The 16,141-nt window shown below is 54.6% G+C and overlaps 1 protein-coding gene across 2 annotated transcripts in view; it reads right to left on the bottom strand.

Annotated features, from left to right (window-relative positions):
• The window catches only part of UPF1 (UPF1 RNA helicase and ATPase), a 36,548-nt gene that overhangs the window by 3,887 nt on the left and 16,520 nt on the right, over positions 1–16,141 (bottom strand). The window contains exons 4-20 of one of the 2 annotated variants that reach the window (XM_060093922.1): positions 13,950–14,117; positions 13,348–13,528; positions 12,057–12,218; positions 11,312–11,429; positions 11,063–11,161; positions 10,416–10,524; positions 10,082–10,241; positions 9,860–9,978; positions 9,236–9,400; positions 9,026–9,140; positions 8,276–8,419; positions 7,667–7,880; positions 4,246–4,363; positions 3,686–3,842; positions 3,329–3,471; positions 2,014–2,188; positions 1,373–1,454 (exon numbers count right to left, since the gene is read on the bottom strand). In XM_060093922.1, the coding sequence (XP_059949905.1) occupies positions 1,373–1,454; positions 2,014–2,188; positions 3,329–3,471; positions 3,686–3,842; positions 4,246–4,363; positions 7,667–7,880; positions 8,276–8,419; positions 9,026–9,140; positions 9,236–9,400; positions 9,860–9,978; positions 10,082–10,241; positions 10,416–10,524; positions 11,063–11,161; positions 11,312–11,429; positions 12,057–12,218; positions 13,348–13,528; positions 13,950–14,117 (2,429 nt within the window). The remainder of the gene's footprint in view (positions 1–1,372; positions 1,455–2,013; positions 2,189–3,328; positions 3,472–3,685; positions 3,843–4,245; positions 4,364–7,666; positions 7,881–8,275; positions 8,420–9,025; positions 9,141–9,235; positions 9,401–9,859; positions 9,979–10,081; positions 10,242–10,415; positions 10,525–11,062; positions 11,162–11,311; positions 11,430–12,056; positions 12,219–13,347; positions 13,529–13,949; positions 14,118–16,141) is intronic. The other variant, XM_060093923.1, reaches the window with a different exon arrangement.

The following is a 16,141-nucleotide window of genomic DNA, read 5'->3' as shown; positions in this document are numbered from 1 at the left end:
GAAAAAGCCCAAGCTTGACAGACCAGCAGATCTCACTGAAAGCAAAAGCCCCCAGGGGGCCTCCCTGGTGGCGCAGTGGTTGAGAGTCCGCCTGCTGATGCAGGGGACATGGGTTTGTGCCCTGGTCGGGGAAGATCCCACATGCCATGGAGCGGCTGGGCCCGTGAGCCATGGCTGCTGAGCCTGCACGTCTGGAGCCTGTGCTCCGTGGAGGGAGAGGCCACAACAGTGAGAGGCCCGCGTACCACATACACACAAAAAAAGCCCCCAGGGCAACCTTGGGTGTAGCCAGACCCACCGTGGCATCAGGGATGAAGTATGGACCCAGGAAACTCCCAGCCACAGGGGGACTCGTCAGATATGGCGATAAGAGATCTGTTGTTCTTCAAGAACACAATCCCTGGGACTTCCCTGGTGGTGCAGTGGTTAAGACTCTGCACTCCCAGCGCAGGGGGCCCAGGTTCGATCCCAGGTCAGGGAACTAGATCTCACATGCATGCTGCAACTAAGAGCTCGCATGCTGCAACTAAGGAGCCCATGTGCTGCAACTAAGGAGCCCGCTTGCCGCAACCAAGACCCAGCGCAACCAAATAAAAGTAAATAAATAAATATTTAAACAGACAAAAACAAACAAAAAAACACAATCCCCTGTCTGAGCCCAGGACAGGGAGAACAATGGGGCAGGGAAAGGGGCCCTGACAATTTAATGTGACAAAGGAGCAGCTGGGGTGCGCCTGCCCTCAGGGTGAGTGGCAAGCACATGAGAGGTTTAAGGCCAACGTGAAACTCGGGCAGGTGGCACAGAGTCATGGGTGAGGCAGTCACCCTCCATGAGGGCTGGTGCAGGGAAGGGTCAAAGGAGGCAGGGATCTGGGGGATGAATGGGAACCGTCTACAGACTGGCTCAGGCAAGAGTCGCTGTCCCAGGCAGCAGGATAAAGCTCAGCCTCAGTACATACAGAAGCCTCACACAGGAAAAGCGGGCACGCGCAACCCTGAGGTCTGACAGATGGAGCTGAAGCTTGGGGAAGCCGCGAAACCTGAAATGAGGCGGGGGGTGTGACACCCCCACTGAGAAGGTGAGCGAAGGGCAGGCAGGGTGGGGTGCGAGCACAGGGCAAACTGGCTGAGCTGCGGTATTTGTTGAGAAACCACTGTCCATTGAGATGTATTATTTTAAAAACATCTGGTTTTTAGAAATGGCCAAAGACCAATTATTTGATTTCTGACAAGGGAAGCTGAGAAAACTCTGTCAGGCAGGCTTCTGTGGACCAAGGCTTGGGAGCCACCCCAAGAGTAACAGGGCTGGAAGCTGTGGGTGTGGGAACAGTCAACAACTGTGGGGCTGGGCTGGCCCCCTGCAGAGACTCACCCTGGCTGCTCCGGTCATAGACCGATCCTGGGATGATGGCCTCCCGGGCATCATACATGGCTGTTGTCATGAAGCGGGCTCCCTGCAAAGGGTTTAGATAAGTGAGGAATTTATCATGTTGACACAAGGAAGAACTTCCGAAGATCTGGTGGCCTGGGAGGTGGCCAGGCTGCACTGAGGACTACCCCGAGGCTTGCCGGCTTTGGGCCTTTTGTGCTTCGGGCCTTGCCTGCCCCTCCTCACCTGACCTGGTCTTTGTTGCCAAACATTTCCGTCTCTGGGCTTCAGCTCAAGCAGCATCCACTCCCTAGGCCCCCAGAGCACCTTGGGTTTGCTAAGTTCCCTAACTGCTTGGGTCTGACCCCTAGGTGCCACCCGTGACGTAGCATCCCATGAAGTCCAAGGCCAGAAAGGCCTCAGAACAGCGGGGAGACCTGGCGTGGGGGGCTCTGTGGGGACAGACTGGCATGCATGGCTCCTGTTCACACAATGACACTCTCAGCGCACGCTCAGCTCGCGCTCGTCACGTGTCACACCTGCCATCGCTCACTGCCACGTGCCCGGAACACCGGCCTGGGGAGGACGGGGTTCCCAGCAGTCTCCTCCCCACCTCCCGGCCCCTGCCTGCGGCCGGCCCTCACCGGGTTGATGGTGTTGACCAGCTTCCTGGGCTTGCTGAACTGCATGAGGCTCTCCCTCAGGTTGTTCAGCGGCCCCTCCACCAGCACCTTCTGCTCCTTGTAGTAGTTCAGCAGGTGGTTCCAGAGCGGCTGCTTGGACAGGGCCTTCGGGTTGCCCACAATAATGACCCCATATCTGCAAGACGTGGGCACAAAGAGTGCCGTGCTTAGGGCTGCACAGTGAGCAGAGTACTACACAGATCGGTCCAAGGCAAGAGCAAACAAACTGGAAACCCAAGTCCAGAGTAAAAGGTGCCCAGGCAGCTCTCCTGGCACCCCGCCCACCAGGCACCCCTCCTCCTGCCACACAGGAGCCTTGGGGGCCACCCTCGACCCCCCTAACCAGATGCCTGCCCTGCCTGTGCCAGTGCCTGCCGTGAATGCTGGGGACAGGTGAGTAACTGTGAGCCGAGGTGACTTTCACTGGAGCCCACCCTGTAAGCTGCCGAGCCTACACTCGGGTTTATTTGAGGGCAGATTTCTGTGGAGCCCATATGTCAAAACACCTCTGTGGGCCGATGAGCTCAGAGATGAGTCTCCTTGTTTGCAACCATGAGTCAGCCTCCTGGGCACTATGTCATAAGTGGCCCAGGCAAGCTCCACAGCAGCTTCGGGACCCCTGATGGGCCGGGCATGTAACTCGAGGCCCAAGCTGAGCTGCTAATGGACGCTCACACTCATCAGGCTGTGCTGGGACCACCCCTGCCCCCGCCAACGCTGGCCGCCAAACAAATGGGGTAACAAACGAAAACCAAGGGCTCAGTGGGGAAGGAACCAACATGCGAACGTGAGCCCAGCTTGGGGCTGGTACGATGGTGGCTGTTGTCTGGTGTCACGTGGGGGTAACACGGGGTCCACCTTGCCCTCTGGGTCCCTCACCATTTCAGAAAAGTTATATTCCAGAACTGAACAAGGCAAATAGGACTAAAACATTAGACTCATGGATTAAACAACTTGACAAGGACACTCCGCTGTTGGGATGGAATTTCCTTCGAGACTGAGGCCGCAGAAAGCCACCAGGACACAGAAACAAAGACAACACACGAGTGAGATGTTCTTTCCGAATTGCTGCTGGCAGCCCTCTGACCGCTAGCACTGGCGAAGCCCCTCTACCATGCCCTGTGCCGCAGCCCAGGGTGCAGCTGGGGTACGAGAATTAATAGGAAGAGAACCAGGCACTGAGCAGCCTCTTGGGCCAACCCCTCCGAGTGCCTCAGAAGGACTCCTATGCAAGAGGAACCACCAGCAAGGCCCAAAAGGACTCAGTCCTCCATACCGTGCTCTGGTCAAGGCCACATTAAGCCTCCTGGGGTCGTTTAAAAATCCAATGCCTTGGTGCTCATTCGCCCGCACACAGGAGAGGATGATGAAGTCCTTCTCGCGGCCCTGGAACGCATCCACGCTGGCGATCTCCACCTCCTGCAGGGGCAATGGTCACGGTCAGCCAATAGGCTTCCTCAAGGACCCCTCAGCCTGGTGTTAAGATGCACCATCAAATCCCAGCGATGAGCCTGGGACCTGAAGCCTGCAGAGCCCCTAGGTGCTGGCCACCGGCTCACTGCGCCTCTGCTACAAGGTGGCCAAAGGTCAGTGCCTGGGGTTGGAGCCAGCAGACCGGACTGGGCGCGCGCACCTGGTAGAGCTTGGTGTGCAGGGAGCCACTGAACTGCATGTACTGCACCAGGTAGGAGCGCTGGCCCTCATAGGGCGTGATGATGCCGATCTGGTCTGGCTTGGCGCCCGCCTTCAACAGCTTCGTGGTGATCTTCTCCACATTTGCCGCCTCCGTCCTAAGAAAATCAGGCTTTCACTTCCCAGGCTCCACCCGTGGGCTCCTGAGACCCCCCCCACAAGGCTGGAGGCTGTGGGAGGCTCAGGGGCAGTTCCACCTCCAGCACGACCCTGTGAAGGCCCTGCCCAGTGTGGCCACGGCTGGGCTGCCCATCCTTTGCCAAGGGAGTCATGAGGGATAGAAAGGCTCATGCGTGGGTTTATGAAGGATCTGCTCAACATAAAAACATGTGCTGAAAAGATGAGATTGGAAATATGCTGTTGGTTTAAGTGTCTGAACAGAATAAGGATGAGGGGGACAAGGAAAAGTTTCACCACCACATTAAACAAAACCACAGGTTAGCAGTCACTGGACAAGCCATCACTGAAGCCAGGAGACGCCACAGATGAATCTCTGCTTACCTGTTTAGGTAGGAGGTGCCTGAGCTGGCAATCTCCTCTTGGCCCTGGGTCACGTAGAAGAACATCGGTTTATCCGGTTGGGGCCACTGGAAGTCAAACCCCTTCTTCACACGATCCGCTGTCATCGTAGAGGAGAAAAAAAGAGAATATCCAATCAGAGAAGAAAGTGTAGGCAGTCTGGACTGAGCTAAGGTGGACAGCTGAGTGGAGGCCATGCCATCCTGGGCAGGCACACGGTGGGGCAGGAAACCGCAGGCTCCAGGCAAAAGACCCAGGTCTGCGGGCCCGGGGCAGGCCACCGAGTACATCCTCTGACCGAAACTCCCATGAAAACCTGGCACCGTGTCTGGGATGAAGCCGGCTCACTGGCTGAACAGATCTCACTGGTTAGTGCTTTCTGCAGTCTGTTTAAGAAACCTGTGTCTGCCCCAGGGTAATGAAGATATTCTATTTCCTTCCAGAAGCTTTATGATGTACCTTAAGGGACTCATATGCCCCTACAACTGGCTTTTAAGAATGACACTGATGGGCTTCTCTGGTGGCGCAGTGGTTGAGAGTCCGCCTGCCGATGCAGGGGACACGGGTTCGTGCCCCGGTCCGGGAAGATCCCACATGTCGCGGAGCGGCTAGGTCCGTGAGCCACGGCCACTGAGCCTGCACGTCCGGAGCCTGTGCTCCGCAACGGGAGAGGCCACAACAGTGAGAGGCCCGCGTATCGAGAAAAAAAAAAAAAAAAAGAATGACACTGTTGGGGCTTCCCTGGTGGTCCAGCAGTTAAGACTCTGCACTTCCACAATGCAGGGGGTGCAGGTTTGATCCCTGGTTGGGGAACTAAGATCCCACATGCCACATGGTGCAGTAAAAAAAAAAAAAAAGAATGACACTGTTGAGCTGACCCCATCTTGTCACACACCAGGGCCTGCAGACACGTGGGTCTGCCTCTGGACTCTATCCTGAGCACTGTGCCCAGTGTCTCTGCGACTGCAGATTTACAGTAACTCCTGACATCTCCTAGTACGAGCTGCCACCTTCGTCAGGCTCTCCATGTTCATCTTGGGTGCTTGGTCCTTATAATTTAAAAAAATCAGCTTGTCAAATCACACCCCACCCACACCTTTGGGAATTCTGACTGGAGTTGTACCTAATCAACAGATTAGAGTACGAAAACTGGTATTTTTGCATGAAAATAGCCTAACACTGATGAAGGAAGCTTGACCCATGAGAACACGTTGTATGATCCCTTTTATGTCAAGCTGAAAATGAGGCAAAGCCTCAACCTTTCAAGCGAGGGCAGTGGCTGGCAAGCTTGGTGACCTGCGCACTGCTGGCAAACGCTTAACCACCTGCTGGGGGTAAGGTGAGGGCTAATCTACAATGCTGGCCAATTTCTGTGGTGTAAACACTCCCACCACCACTGATGTCAGGCTACCCTGAGTCTGTAGGTCTGGGCGGGCACCCGCACTGCCCTGGACAGGGGTCACTTCAAGGCTGCAAGGAGCTGGTCAGGTTGTGCTTTTAGATGCAGGTGCTAGTTACATGGGTGTGTTCACTTAGTGAAAACTCACTAAGCTGAACACTTAGGATCTGGGCACTTTTTTACACTTCAGTAGAGAGTTTAAAAAAATATACTCATGGGGTGCTATGTCCTGGGCACTGACGGTTCAGCAGTGAACCACCACCACCAACCCCTGCCCTATGGAGCCGATGCCGTGGAGGGAGGTGGAGCAAGGTGGGCGAGGGTGTGAATCAGGGTTACATGGTGGCTTTCCCAACAAGTGTCAACCGCGTCAGAGAATCACAAACAAGCTCCTCATGGCCTGGCCTTTTCTAGCCCCACCACCCAACAGACCAGCAGCATTCTAAGTGTCAAGACTGCATTGCACAGCAGCCGTGTGGCCCTGGCCAGGCACGCACACTTTTGGCCTCAGTCTCCTCACCTGTAATGTGGGCTAAACAAGGCCGACATGGTGGGCTGTTGCCATTAATGAGACACTAACTGGTTCTCGAATGAATACTGCTCTCAGAACCCCTTTACACTCTGAAAAGTTGAGTTCAAACAGCTATTGTTTTTGTGGATTACATCTACTGATATTTATTGTATTTTAAAACCCAGAAATCTAAAATATTTTAAAATTCATTTAAAGATAAACATATTAACTTACAAATATTTTTTTATGAAAAATAACTGTATTTTCCACTAAAATATATATTTAGTGAATTTTCTGAACTCACTTCACGATCCGGCTTACTCTACTCCTGTTCCCAGTCTCCCATAAGCCCTTGCAGCATGGGAGGATGGTCACAGGTGCACGTGGTTGGAAAAGGGAATCGTGTTTCATGACCTTTCCTACTACTGTGGAATTCTGCCCGATTCTACAGGAAAGCTGGACAGGAGGTCACCCTGCAGGTCAGTGACGATGGCCTTTCTACTCTGTCCTGCACCTGCATGGCCTCTGACCCCCCAGTGACTTGGGAGCACCCTTGCTGGCCACTGGAATGGCAAGTGCCTGCTCACCTCGTCAGGCAGAGCTTCAAAAGGCTGATGCACCTGACATCTGTCACCACCAAAGATCTCATCAGAAAATCCACTCAGCATTGGGAAGATTTGATCAGCTCATGCTAGGGGACATGGGTTTTCCAAAATTCTAATTTTGGTGTGAATTCTCTTCTTTTATCACTGGTGATGAATATTCTCAGTTATTTTCCTTGAAGCCACAGGCTCGCTTTGGTCACTTTTGGGAAAACGCCTGCTAAATACCCCAGTCTGTACAACCAGTGTGTGAGTCCTTCCTTCAAGCACCTCACACCCCTGCCAGGCTTCTTAGGAGAACGTCCTCTCCCATCACACAGAGAATCTCAACAACGTGCACTCAGGGATTAGTAAACTGAGTACTCTTCACTTGTGCACCCAGACTGGTGCCTGCCACAGGTGTGTGGTGGTGACGACACACAGCAGCCTGGTCACACCACTGACTCATGCTGAGGCTTCTGCGCCATTAGCGCAAGTGTCAGCACAGCCAAAAGGTGCACGATGTCCCAGTGTTACTACAGAAGTAGTCTGGCCTTGGTCGTGTAGAGGTCTTTGAGACCCCCAGGGCCCGGACTTTGAGAACCACCGATAGAGGAAGGAGCGGGACGGGCAGTCAGCTCTGCCACCCCCTCTTGTGTGTGCTGTGTGTGATGCACCAATGGTGGGAATTCTCACATATTGACTCTGAATTTTACGAGGACACGGGCTCCCCCTTGCCCACACCCCGAGAATGTCCCAGAGTGCATTCCAGAGTGCACGTTCTGTCCCACTGACCACTGCATCTCTCTGAGGCGTCCCCTACCCACAAGCAGTCACCACGTAAGGCCACTTAAGAAGGAAGTGACAGGAGGTATTGTCTCCCCAGGCCCCCCACTCTGGGCCGAGTATTACCTGCAGTGACACCATTCTGAAGAGAGCCCTCATAGAAGATGTTGGATGGGAAGGCACTGAGCGCAGGATGCATCCGATACTGGACCTGGAGGCGGATGGGACGGATGCCCAGCACCACCAGGCGCTCAAAGAGCGACTGGGACAGCCCGGCCTTGGCCGCCTTCTTGCACATCACCACGGGGCCCAGCTGGCAGTGGTCGCCCACGAGGATCAGCTGTGGTGAAAGGCCCACACAGGTAAGAAGCTCAAGCATGGAACAGCCTAGACGTCCACTCAGGGGACTAAGAGGGCCAGGGTCCATACAACCACCCGGCTATGTGAATTCAAATGGCAAGATATGGACTGGGGGTGGGAAAACTGCCCACCACATACATGAAACACGCAAACTTGCACTCAGAACCCACACAAAGGCACTCTGTGCCAAGTCCACCCTTCGAAGACCCCCTCAAAGAGCCTGCTGTGCATCCCTCTGTGCTCTGGCAGGGCATCAAACAGCACCATAGGACACTTAAAAACAAACCCCCAGCACTAAGAATTACACAGAACTGGAACAAGAGAGAATGCACACCAATTTTCAAACAAGACTATAATGGATGGGCTGTGGCCCACCTGCTTGGCTCCAAGGACCACAGGGACCATGCACTCTGGCTCGGTGGCCTGGGTGCTCTCGTCGATTAAAATGGATCGGAACTGCATCTTGGCGAGCCTCGGGTCCCCGGCGCCCACACACGTGCAGCAGATGACATCTGCATTCTGGGGAAGAGAGTGCGCCAGGCATCAGGGCACCTGCACGGTCAATGTTCCCAGATCCCAAAAGTAGGCAGGATGGGACACAGACACCATTCCGGTCCACGCCCGCCTCAACAACTATGGAAATAAGTGGTCCCTCTCTGACAACATCTGTCCAGGGTGCAATGACCCTAACTTTCGAGATCCTAAGTGGTTGGGCTTCATGCCTAAGAAAGAGCTTGGCGCCTTGAGACAGCCTCTGAGGGGCAGCGCTAAGCCAGGGACACCATGCTCAGGCTGAGATCCACCTTTGGTTGGTTCATCAGCAAAGAGCAGGAGACGGGGCTCCAGACCTGCCCCCTGCCCCACCCCGGGTACGGACCAGATTCCCAAGATCCCAGCAGCAGGGAGGCTGGCGGGGAGTGGAATCTACCTCAACAAGATGTCTCTGTGTGATCTCAGAGAAAGCATACGGAGGAGGGTATCAGAGTTCTCTCCTCATATGCAAAAACTAACTAAAGGTGCCATCGTGGACTTAACGCATCCAAGCAGGTCCTTTGGCCCAAGTGAACAAGACAAACGCCCAAAGGCCCAGGCCAGTCCCCCCGGCAGCAGGGCGGGTGAGCTCACCATGAGCAGCTCCCTCTCGGCAGTGCGCTTCAGGGCCCGGTACCGCTTTTCGTCCGCAGATGACAGCTCGCCCGTCTCATCCTTCAGCTGCTGCAGCTTCTGGAGCTCCGGCATGCTGCAGACACAGGGGCACATGAGAGGGAGGCGTGTGTCGCCAGGGCCTGCCCAGGGGAGACACACCTCGCTTAAGGCCGGCTACCCGACACCCACCTGTCCATGTTCCTGATCTGGTTGTGCAGGGCCAAGAACGACACCGGGGAATCGATGGCCTCTCGGCTCTTGGCACAGAGCCGCACGACTTTCAGCCCAGTCTGGTGGATCTTCTCAGTCAGCTGATCCACGGCTATGTTGCTTGGAGCACAGACAAGCACGGGCCTTCAACACAATGTGAGCAAATGTCAGTGCTCGCCCAGAGAAAGTCTAATTAGCCAAGACTTGTTTTGAATCATAGGCAGTGGAGCCAGCTCAAGCTCTAAGACTAAAGCCAGGAGTGACACGATGCTGAAATAGCTAAGAGCCAGATGGTCTGGAGCTTCCTGATCTTCACTCTACTCATGCAACCCACTGCTAACACCCGAGTCCAACATCCTCACCTCCTGTTTGCACCGTAAAGTCTTTCAAAGCTCCAAGGTGCACGCAGGCACAACACAACCCAGGATGAACCTACCCACTACAGCCTTTACAAGAACGGCAGGTTTGCTTGTTAAAAGCAACCACAAAGGCCAGATCTAATACAAATGGCATAGAATGCAGCATGCCAGACACCCTGGGCCCCAAAGCCTCCTGGAAGACAGGCCTCCCTCTCTCCCCAACTTGGGCTGTGCAGAGCCCTACCCATTGCCTTGCCGAGCCAGGTGGTAGACAATGGTGGCTGAGGTCACCGTCTTTCCTGTGCCCGGTGGGCCCTGGATCAGACTCAGTGGTCTCTGCAGCACAGTCTTCACGGCATAAACCTTCAGATACAAGTGGCTGTTAGGGGTGTAGACACGGCGGAGGGCCGCTCACTAGGCAGGCTCTGCAGTCCGGGACCCTCCTGCCCCCGGGGCGGGTGAGAACCTGAGAGTGGTTGAGGTCAGGGAGCCCCTGCGCCGTGAAGCGCTTGGGCAGCTGGCACTTGATGATCACATCCTCCACCTCGTGGCCGAGCAGTTTGTGGTAGATGTAGCCCGACACGGAGGTCTCGTCCACAGCAAAGGTTTTCAACGCACTCTGCATCCTGAAAGGAAAGCTCCAGGTCAGTGGCACGCACCACCGTGGAGCTGCTGTGCAGACCTGCCCCTCTGTGATGAGGAGGAGAAGCACGGAGACGCCGGAGGCAGCAGCCACGCCAAGGGCAGGTGACCGCAAAGTAGATGCAGGGAAGTAGAGGCTGGGAAGGAGGCAGATATACCTGTCGAATGAGGTTGACTTCCACACGAAATCCACCTGGAAGTTATGAGTCACCTCCACGGGTGCACCCACACTGCTCCGAAGCTCAATAGCGATCTCATCGCCATAATCTATGCCGCCGAGTTAAGTCTCATCCTGGTCAAAAGCCTTTCTGAGGAGACCTCACTCTGTTACTGAAGAGACAGACCCTCCTCTGCACCAAGGACAGAAAATGCAGCCAGAGACCCACGTTCTCAGGGACAGATTCTGCCCACCGTGTCCAGGACCAGCGCAGCCAGCACTGTCCTCCTCCTCGTGAGCCCTGGGGCAGCAGCCAGCACCCAGCACCCAGCACGGAGCAGCCAAGCCCAGGGCCCAGATTCTAGGCCCTGACTGTGAATTTCCGCAGAGCCCTCAGGCACATAGCTCGGAGCGCCCTGGCTTCTGCCTAAGCAGCTCTCTTCATCAGTTTTATAGAAACGGTGCCCCCTCAGAGGACGCCTGAAGAAAGGGCGTTCCAGCCGCAGCTGTATACACCCTTCCCTCCACCTGAGGCCCCGAGGCTGCTCTCAGCGGTGACCCCCACGCAGGTCTCCTGTGCTCAGGACAAGCTCATCAGAGACTTGGGCAGACAGTGCCTGTGCCAGCCCTTCTTTACACAAAGGATACTATCAGGGACCTTGATGACGTGGCCGATCCCTTTCCATAGGGGCGCCAGGTCCCCTTTGTACCGCAGGCATATCTCATCCCCTTGCATGAGCCGCATGTCTTACAGGGAAAAGACAGCAAGAAAGTTAGAGTTTTCACATGTGCCACAGACGCTATCATGAAGAGTTCAAATTAAGGGACATTTTACAAGGGTGAAACTAGGAATTTTATGCTACTTATGGTCACAAATATTTTAAAACTTAAAATCACCTCTTAACCAAATTATGACTAAATCCTCATTACCAGAGTCAGTCTTGGGCAAAGTGAAGTAGGCGATTCTCTTCTTGTTAAGGCCCAGGTCCCACCTGACCGTGATGTTATCTTGAGTCTGAGCACATAAAAAATAAGAGCCCTGTTAGCCTGCAACACAGACACAGGCCTGGACTCCTTGTGTCTGGGTTTCCATAGGTGCGTGCCCTATGGTGAGCAGCACCGGACAGCCTGAAACACCAACAAGGGCACATCCAAGAGAGAAGTCATTAGGACCCCAAAACCTGCACAGGATGACCAGGAGACCCCCACATGATGTCTGTTCTTGGAGGCGGCTTCTCTGTGGGCTGCGGAGGGAGAGAAGGAAGCCGATGGCTGAGGACACATCTCGTGAGCCTCAGGGCTCCTGCTTCCTATGCACAGTCTCCGAGGGACGGGCACAAGGAGTGTCCTCAGTGTGCTGTGGGCTCCTGAGGTCTGACTCTCATGGCTGTGGCAAAGGCTACAAACCCAAATGTGAGGAATTTTTGTTGGATTTAAAATCCGAAAACACCCAGGCGGGTGTCTGGCTTTGAGTGATGGGGCGTCTGCCCACAGGCCTGTCCTCAATCCACGGTTCCATCTCTCAGGGGCTGGGCCTCGGCCCACGTCAGCATTTGTAGTCTGCAGAGAAAACCACCCTCCCCAGACCTTAGGAGAGATGCTTTGTTAAAAAGACCAAACCCTCCTGCACACACCACATCACCTGCGACTCTTTCAGTTTCTTATCGTAGTCAGCCTCCAGCTTGACCAGAGGACCGAAAATGTTCTGGTACTGGTAGGCATCCTCATACCGCAGGAGGACATGCTGCGGCTCCTCATCCACTCCCGGCTTCTCGAGGTCCTCCAAGGTGGCAGAAGGATTTTCCTAGAGGAGAAGAACGGCACCACGTTCTTCCCTGTTCTCACCTCTAAAATGAACTATATGCGAGCTCCTCAGTCCACAGAGGCACAGCCACACCCACCATTTCTCAGAACGAGCTGATATTGGGCTGATGCAAAGAAGGGCACCCGGTGGTCAGTGGTGTCCACTCCGTAAGGAGAGCCCTCATATCAGAAAGTCCATGTGGCACACAGAGGTGGACACCCCAGGTACACAGCCCTGACACACCTATACCATCAGATGGCTGCACTCTCCAACAAAGGCCTAGCCCCTGACCTGGGAGAGATTACACTTCTTCCTGGCTGCCAGAAAGATTACTGGCTTCCCTGGCTGTGTGAACAGAAAGGAAGGCCCACCTCCCCATTTCCTCCTGATCCTATGCTGCACCAACAGGAGCAACGCACACTTCCTTGGCAGGGACAAAACAGTATGTGGGCTGTCTGGATATAAACAGGAACAGTGAAATAATTGTGGCAACTTGAAAATCAAGGTGGAAAGGTTCCTTGCTGGACTGTCCTTCAAAAATATTTTGACTTGCACTTGAAGTGAAGATAAATTCACATCTTTGATTATATGGGTGCCTAATTAAAATTTCTAGCCTAGTTACTAAAACTTTATCATAAAATATAAACAGCCAGAACCAGAGATGGGCTTCCCTGGAGAAACGGTCTGTGGGCAGGGCAGGAATCCTGCGCGCCCCCAGCCTGGTGTCGCCCTGGCTCCGACGCGTCACAGGCCCGACCAGGTTTTATGGAGTGCACCTGCAGTCCTGTCTGTCTACTCAGGCCCGGCTCCTCCTGACATGTCCACACACAGTCACCAATGGCCAGTTCCCATCCATTTCCTTCCCACCACCTACCCTTGCCCTCAGCAAGAGAAAAATTCCAACAGCCGGAGCTTTCCTTTCCCAGAGGCCTGGTGGGAGGTACCCGTGGCGCCCTCAGTCCCGCTTCCAGAAGGAGCTCGAGGGGCCACTCCAGGTAGAGGCTGCAGAGTCCCCCTCGAGCTCCTTCCGGAACCTCCTGTTTCTGAGACACCACCCCCAGCTCCCCTCTCCACCCCCCCCCCCAACACTTGGTGCTGAGATGGGTGTGCATTCCCAGCAGGCCCTCACCTTCCAGAGCTCCTCCAGCTTGTTGATCTGCTGGGCGGTGATCTGCCGCGCCCGCAGCTGCTCCTGCTCAGAAGGGATCTTGACCAGCCAGGACAGGAAGCAACGGTCCTGGATCAGGGGCTGCCACTGCGAGCTGTCCCAGTTAATGTCCTTGAGGCTGCTCTGACTGGCACAGGGCTGCCTGCAGAAGCCCCGAGGGCGGGGAGAGCCCAGGTGAGGATGACCTCTAGCCCCCCAAAGGCTTACTGCCTTTAACCTCAAAGGGGCATTCCCTACATTTTACTGTATGATCACATTACCTTTAAATTGTTAGCAATAAATTGCGTGCCCCACACACTTGGGCTCTGAACTCTTAAAACTCAGAAGAGATTTTGCTTTTACTCAATTTTTTCATGATTTAACCAGAACACACCCCAAAAGGGTTACTTGACATTCCCAGCTCTCTAACAAGCCCCAACCCCCCGAACCTCCTTACACCTCGTCAGTCGGCAGAAACTATTTTAAAGCTCCATGGAGTCAGAGCTATCGAGTGGCTGAGTCTTTGGGGAAGATGACTGGGGCTGAAAGGCAGTCCCCCAGGGAAATCGCGGCCCTGCCCTCACCTGCACAGCAGCACCACAACCGAGTCAGCCTTGGCAGGGATGAAGCCGAGGAGGAAGACGTTGCGGCAGCCGCAGTTATAACACTCCAGAACCGTCTCCCCCAGGGGCCCATCCTTGTGCAGTGTCACCTCTTTGCATTTTGCCCTCACGAGGTGATTTACAATGTGGCTAAAACCAGGAAATGATAAATAGTTAACACCCAAAGTTTGGCTTTTCACCACTTTCAATTTTCGAGCTCCGTTAAAAGTTCCGGTACCGTTCACGGTCCATTAGCAGGAGTGGTCACACCTCATCCATCTGGCATCCCGGGGGACCAGCCCGCCCCTGAACTCGCTCCCACAGAGCACAAAAATCAATCCGACTTGAACCATTTTTAAGGAAAACTCTCCTAACACGTTTCACACAGTTCCTGCTTTTTTCTCTCCCCCCCAGTTCCTGCTTTCTTAAATCCAACTTATTGGACCTAAGTGAATCTAACGCTGGGGCCAAGGCTGCTGTCCTGGAGAGGCAGGAGGCTCGCCCCTTTCACTGCTCCTCTGCTGTTGTAGTTTCTCTCCTGCTCCTTTCAAAGTCACTTCTCATGGCCCCTGTGCCTGCTTCCAGGAGCAACACCCCTCCTCATTTGCTGCAGGCCAGGAAACCTGATAACCAAATGTATTAGAAACCTGAGGACAGTAAAAAATACCGAGTAGTGGGGCTCAGGGATACTCTCCGGAAGCACAGGGCCAGCCCTGAATGGTCTGAAGGCCCCGCCATCTCAGCTCTTTCCTTGCTGCGCGTGGCCAGGGCTCTGACGCCTTTCTCATTTCCGGGACACGGCTCACCTAAACCAGGGCCTGAGTGCCCCAGCCACCAAACTCTACCCTCCGCCACGCCAGCCTCACTCAGGGCCCACGGGCGGTGCACAGTTCTGCCTCAAGCCCTCCCAGCCCCTCTAGCGATCTGCAGCCTGGCTGCAGGTTTGTCACACGCTGAGCATGCCTGCCAAGCCTCCAGCCTTCCCTGCTGCCGCCTTCACATCACCTTGGGAAACCCCTCCTGTTGCAAGCTTCGGCTCAGTTGCCAACATCCTAATCCTCTCTGGCCCCACGAAGACTGTCAGATTACCTAACTAATCATCACTGCTCTCCGTACTTCCAAAGCCACCCCCTCCCCCAACCCCGCCACCCGTGGGCCTTCTACCAGGATCAGTGATTTCCTCTTGTCTTTTCTAGGCCCACCTCACCCCATTACACTGGCAGCTTCCCAAAGGCGAGTGGCTGTCCCATCACCTTCACAGTCTGACCTTGCACAGCACACACAATCTGGCCGGCCAAGTCTGTTTTCTCTTAGAGGCCCTCCACTCACTTCCCTGATCTTGGCTCTGCTGACCGGAAGCTGGGGTTGCCAGCCAAGGCAAGTTTTATTTAACTGCTTTTCCTGCAGGAGAGGAACTAATGCGAACACGGTAACACTTATAATTACCCAGAACGTCCGGAAAATGGTATACCAGTCTCTTCTGGGTACCCTGAAGATGCTTTTCCCTTCACATCTCTAAAAAACATCAGCTCCCTTTCTTGCCTCACTCAGAACCCCACAATTCGCATTACTAACTCCAAGGTGACACGAGATCTGACCATTCTGTGTCCTCAGCCACGGCTGCCAAAGGCACAGGAAGGGTACGGGCTCTGTACAAATAAAGCTGCCTACGGAATTTTGTCACTTTATTTCTATAAAACGTGAACCTCAGAGGAAGATGCCGCTTTCTTGCAGGCGACCCGGATCCCTGCCCCACGGAGACTCTGCTCTGCTTCCCTGTGGTAATGGAGCGAGTCGCTGCACATCATGGCAGCCTTGGAGGAGCCACCAGGACCAGACCCATGCCAGTGGTGGAGGCTGAGGAGTCTCACCGCTCGAGCTTAGCCAAACGGACTCTCCCCTGAAAACGGACTCTCCCCTGAAATGCAAGCACCCTCACAATGTGGGTCTCACCCCAAACACAAAACAAGGGACCTAGTCACAGCTGCTGCTGATCAACAGCAGGAAGGGAAGCCCAGAGCCGACGGTCAAGTGAACTTAATTTAATCTGATGCTTCAGGATCTGGCCCATATTAGCCTCAGGACTGCTCTGATGAGCTAAGGCCAGAGGGAGCCTTCTCAGGAAGCGGCTCCCATGGATGCCCATTGCTGTCTTGGGAACATCCTCCCCAGGC

The sequence above is a fragment of the Mesoplodon densirostris genome, chromosome 3, assembly GCF_025265405.1.
Source record: "Mesoplodon densirostris isolate mMesDen1 chromosome 3, mMesDen1 primary haplotype, whole genome shotgun sequence".
In the NCBI taxonomy this organism is placed as follows: domain Eukaryota; kingdom Metazoa; phylum Chordata; class Mammalia; order Artiodactyla; family Ziphiidae; genus Mesoplodon; species Mesoplodon densirostris.
The sequence above is the reverse complement of the archived record's forward strand: the minus strand, read 5'-3'. Positions and strand labels throughout refer to the sequence as shown.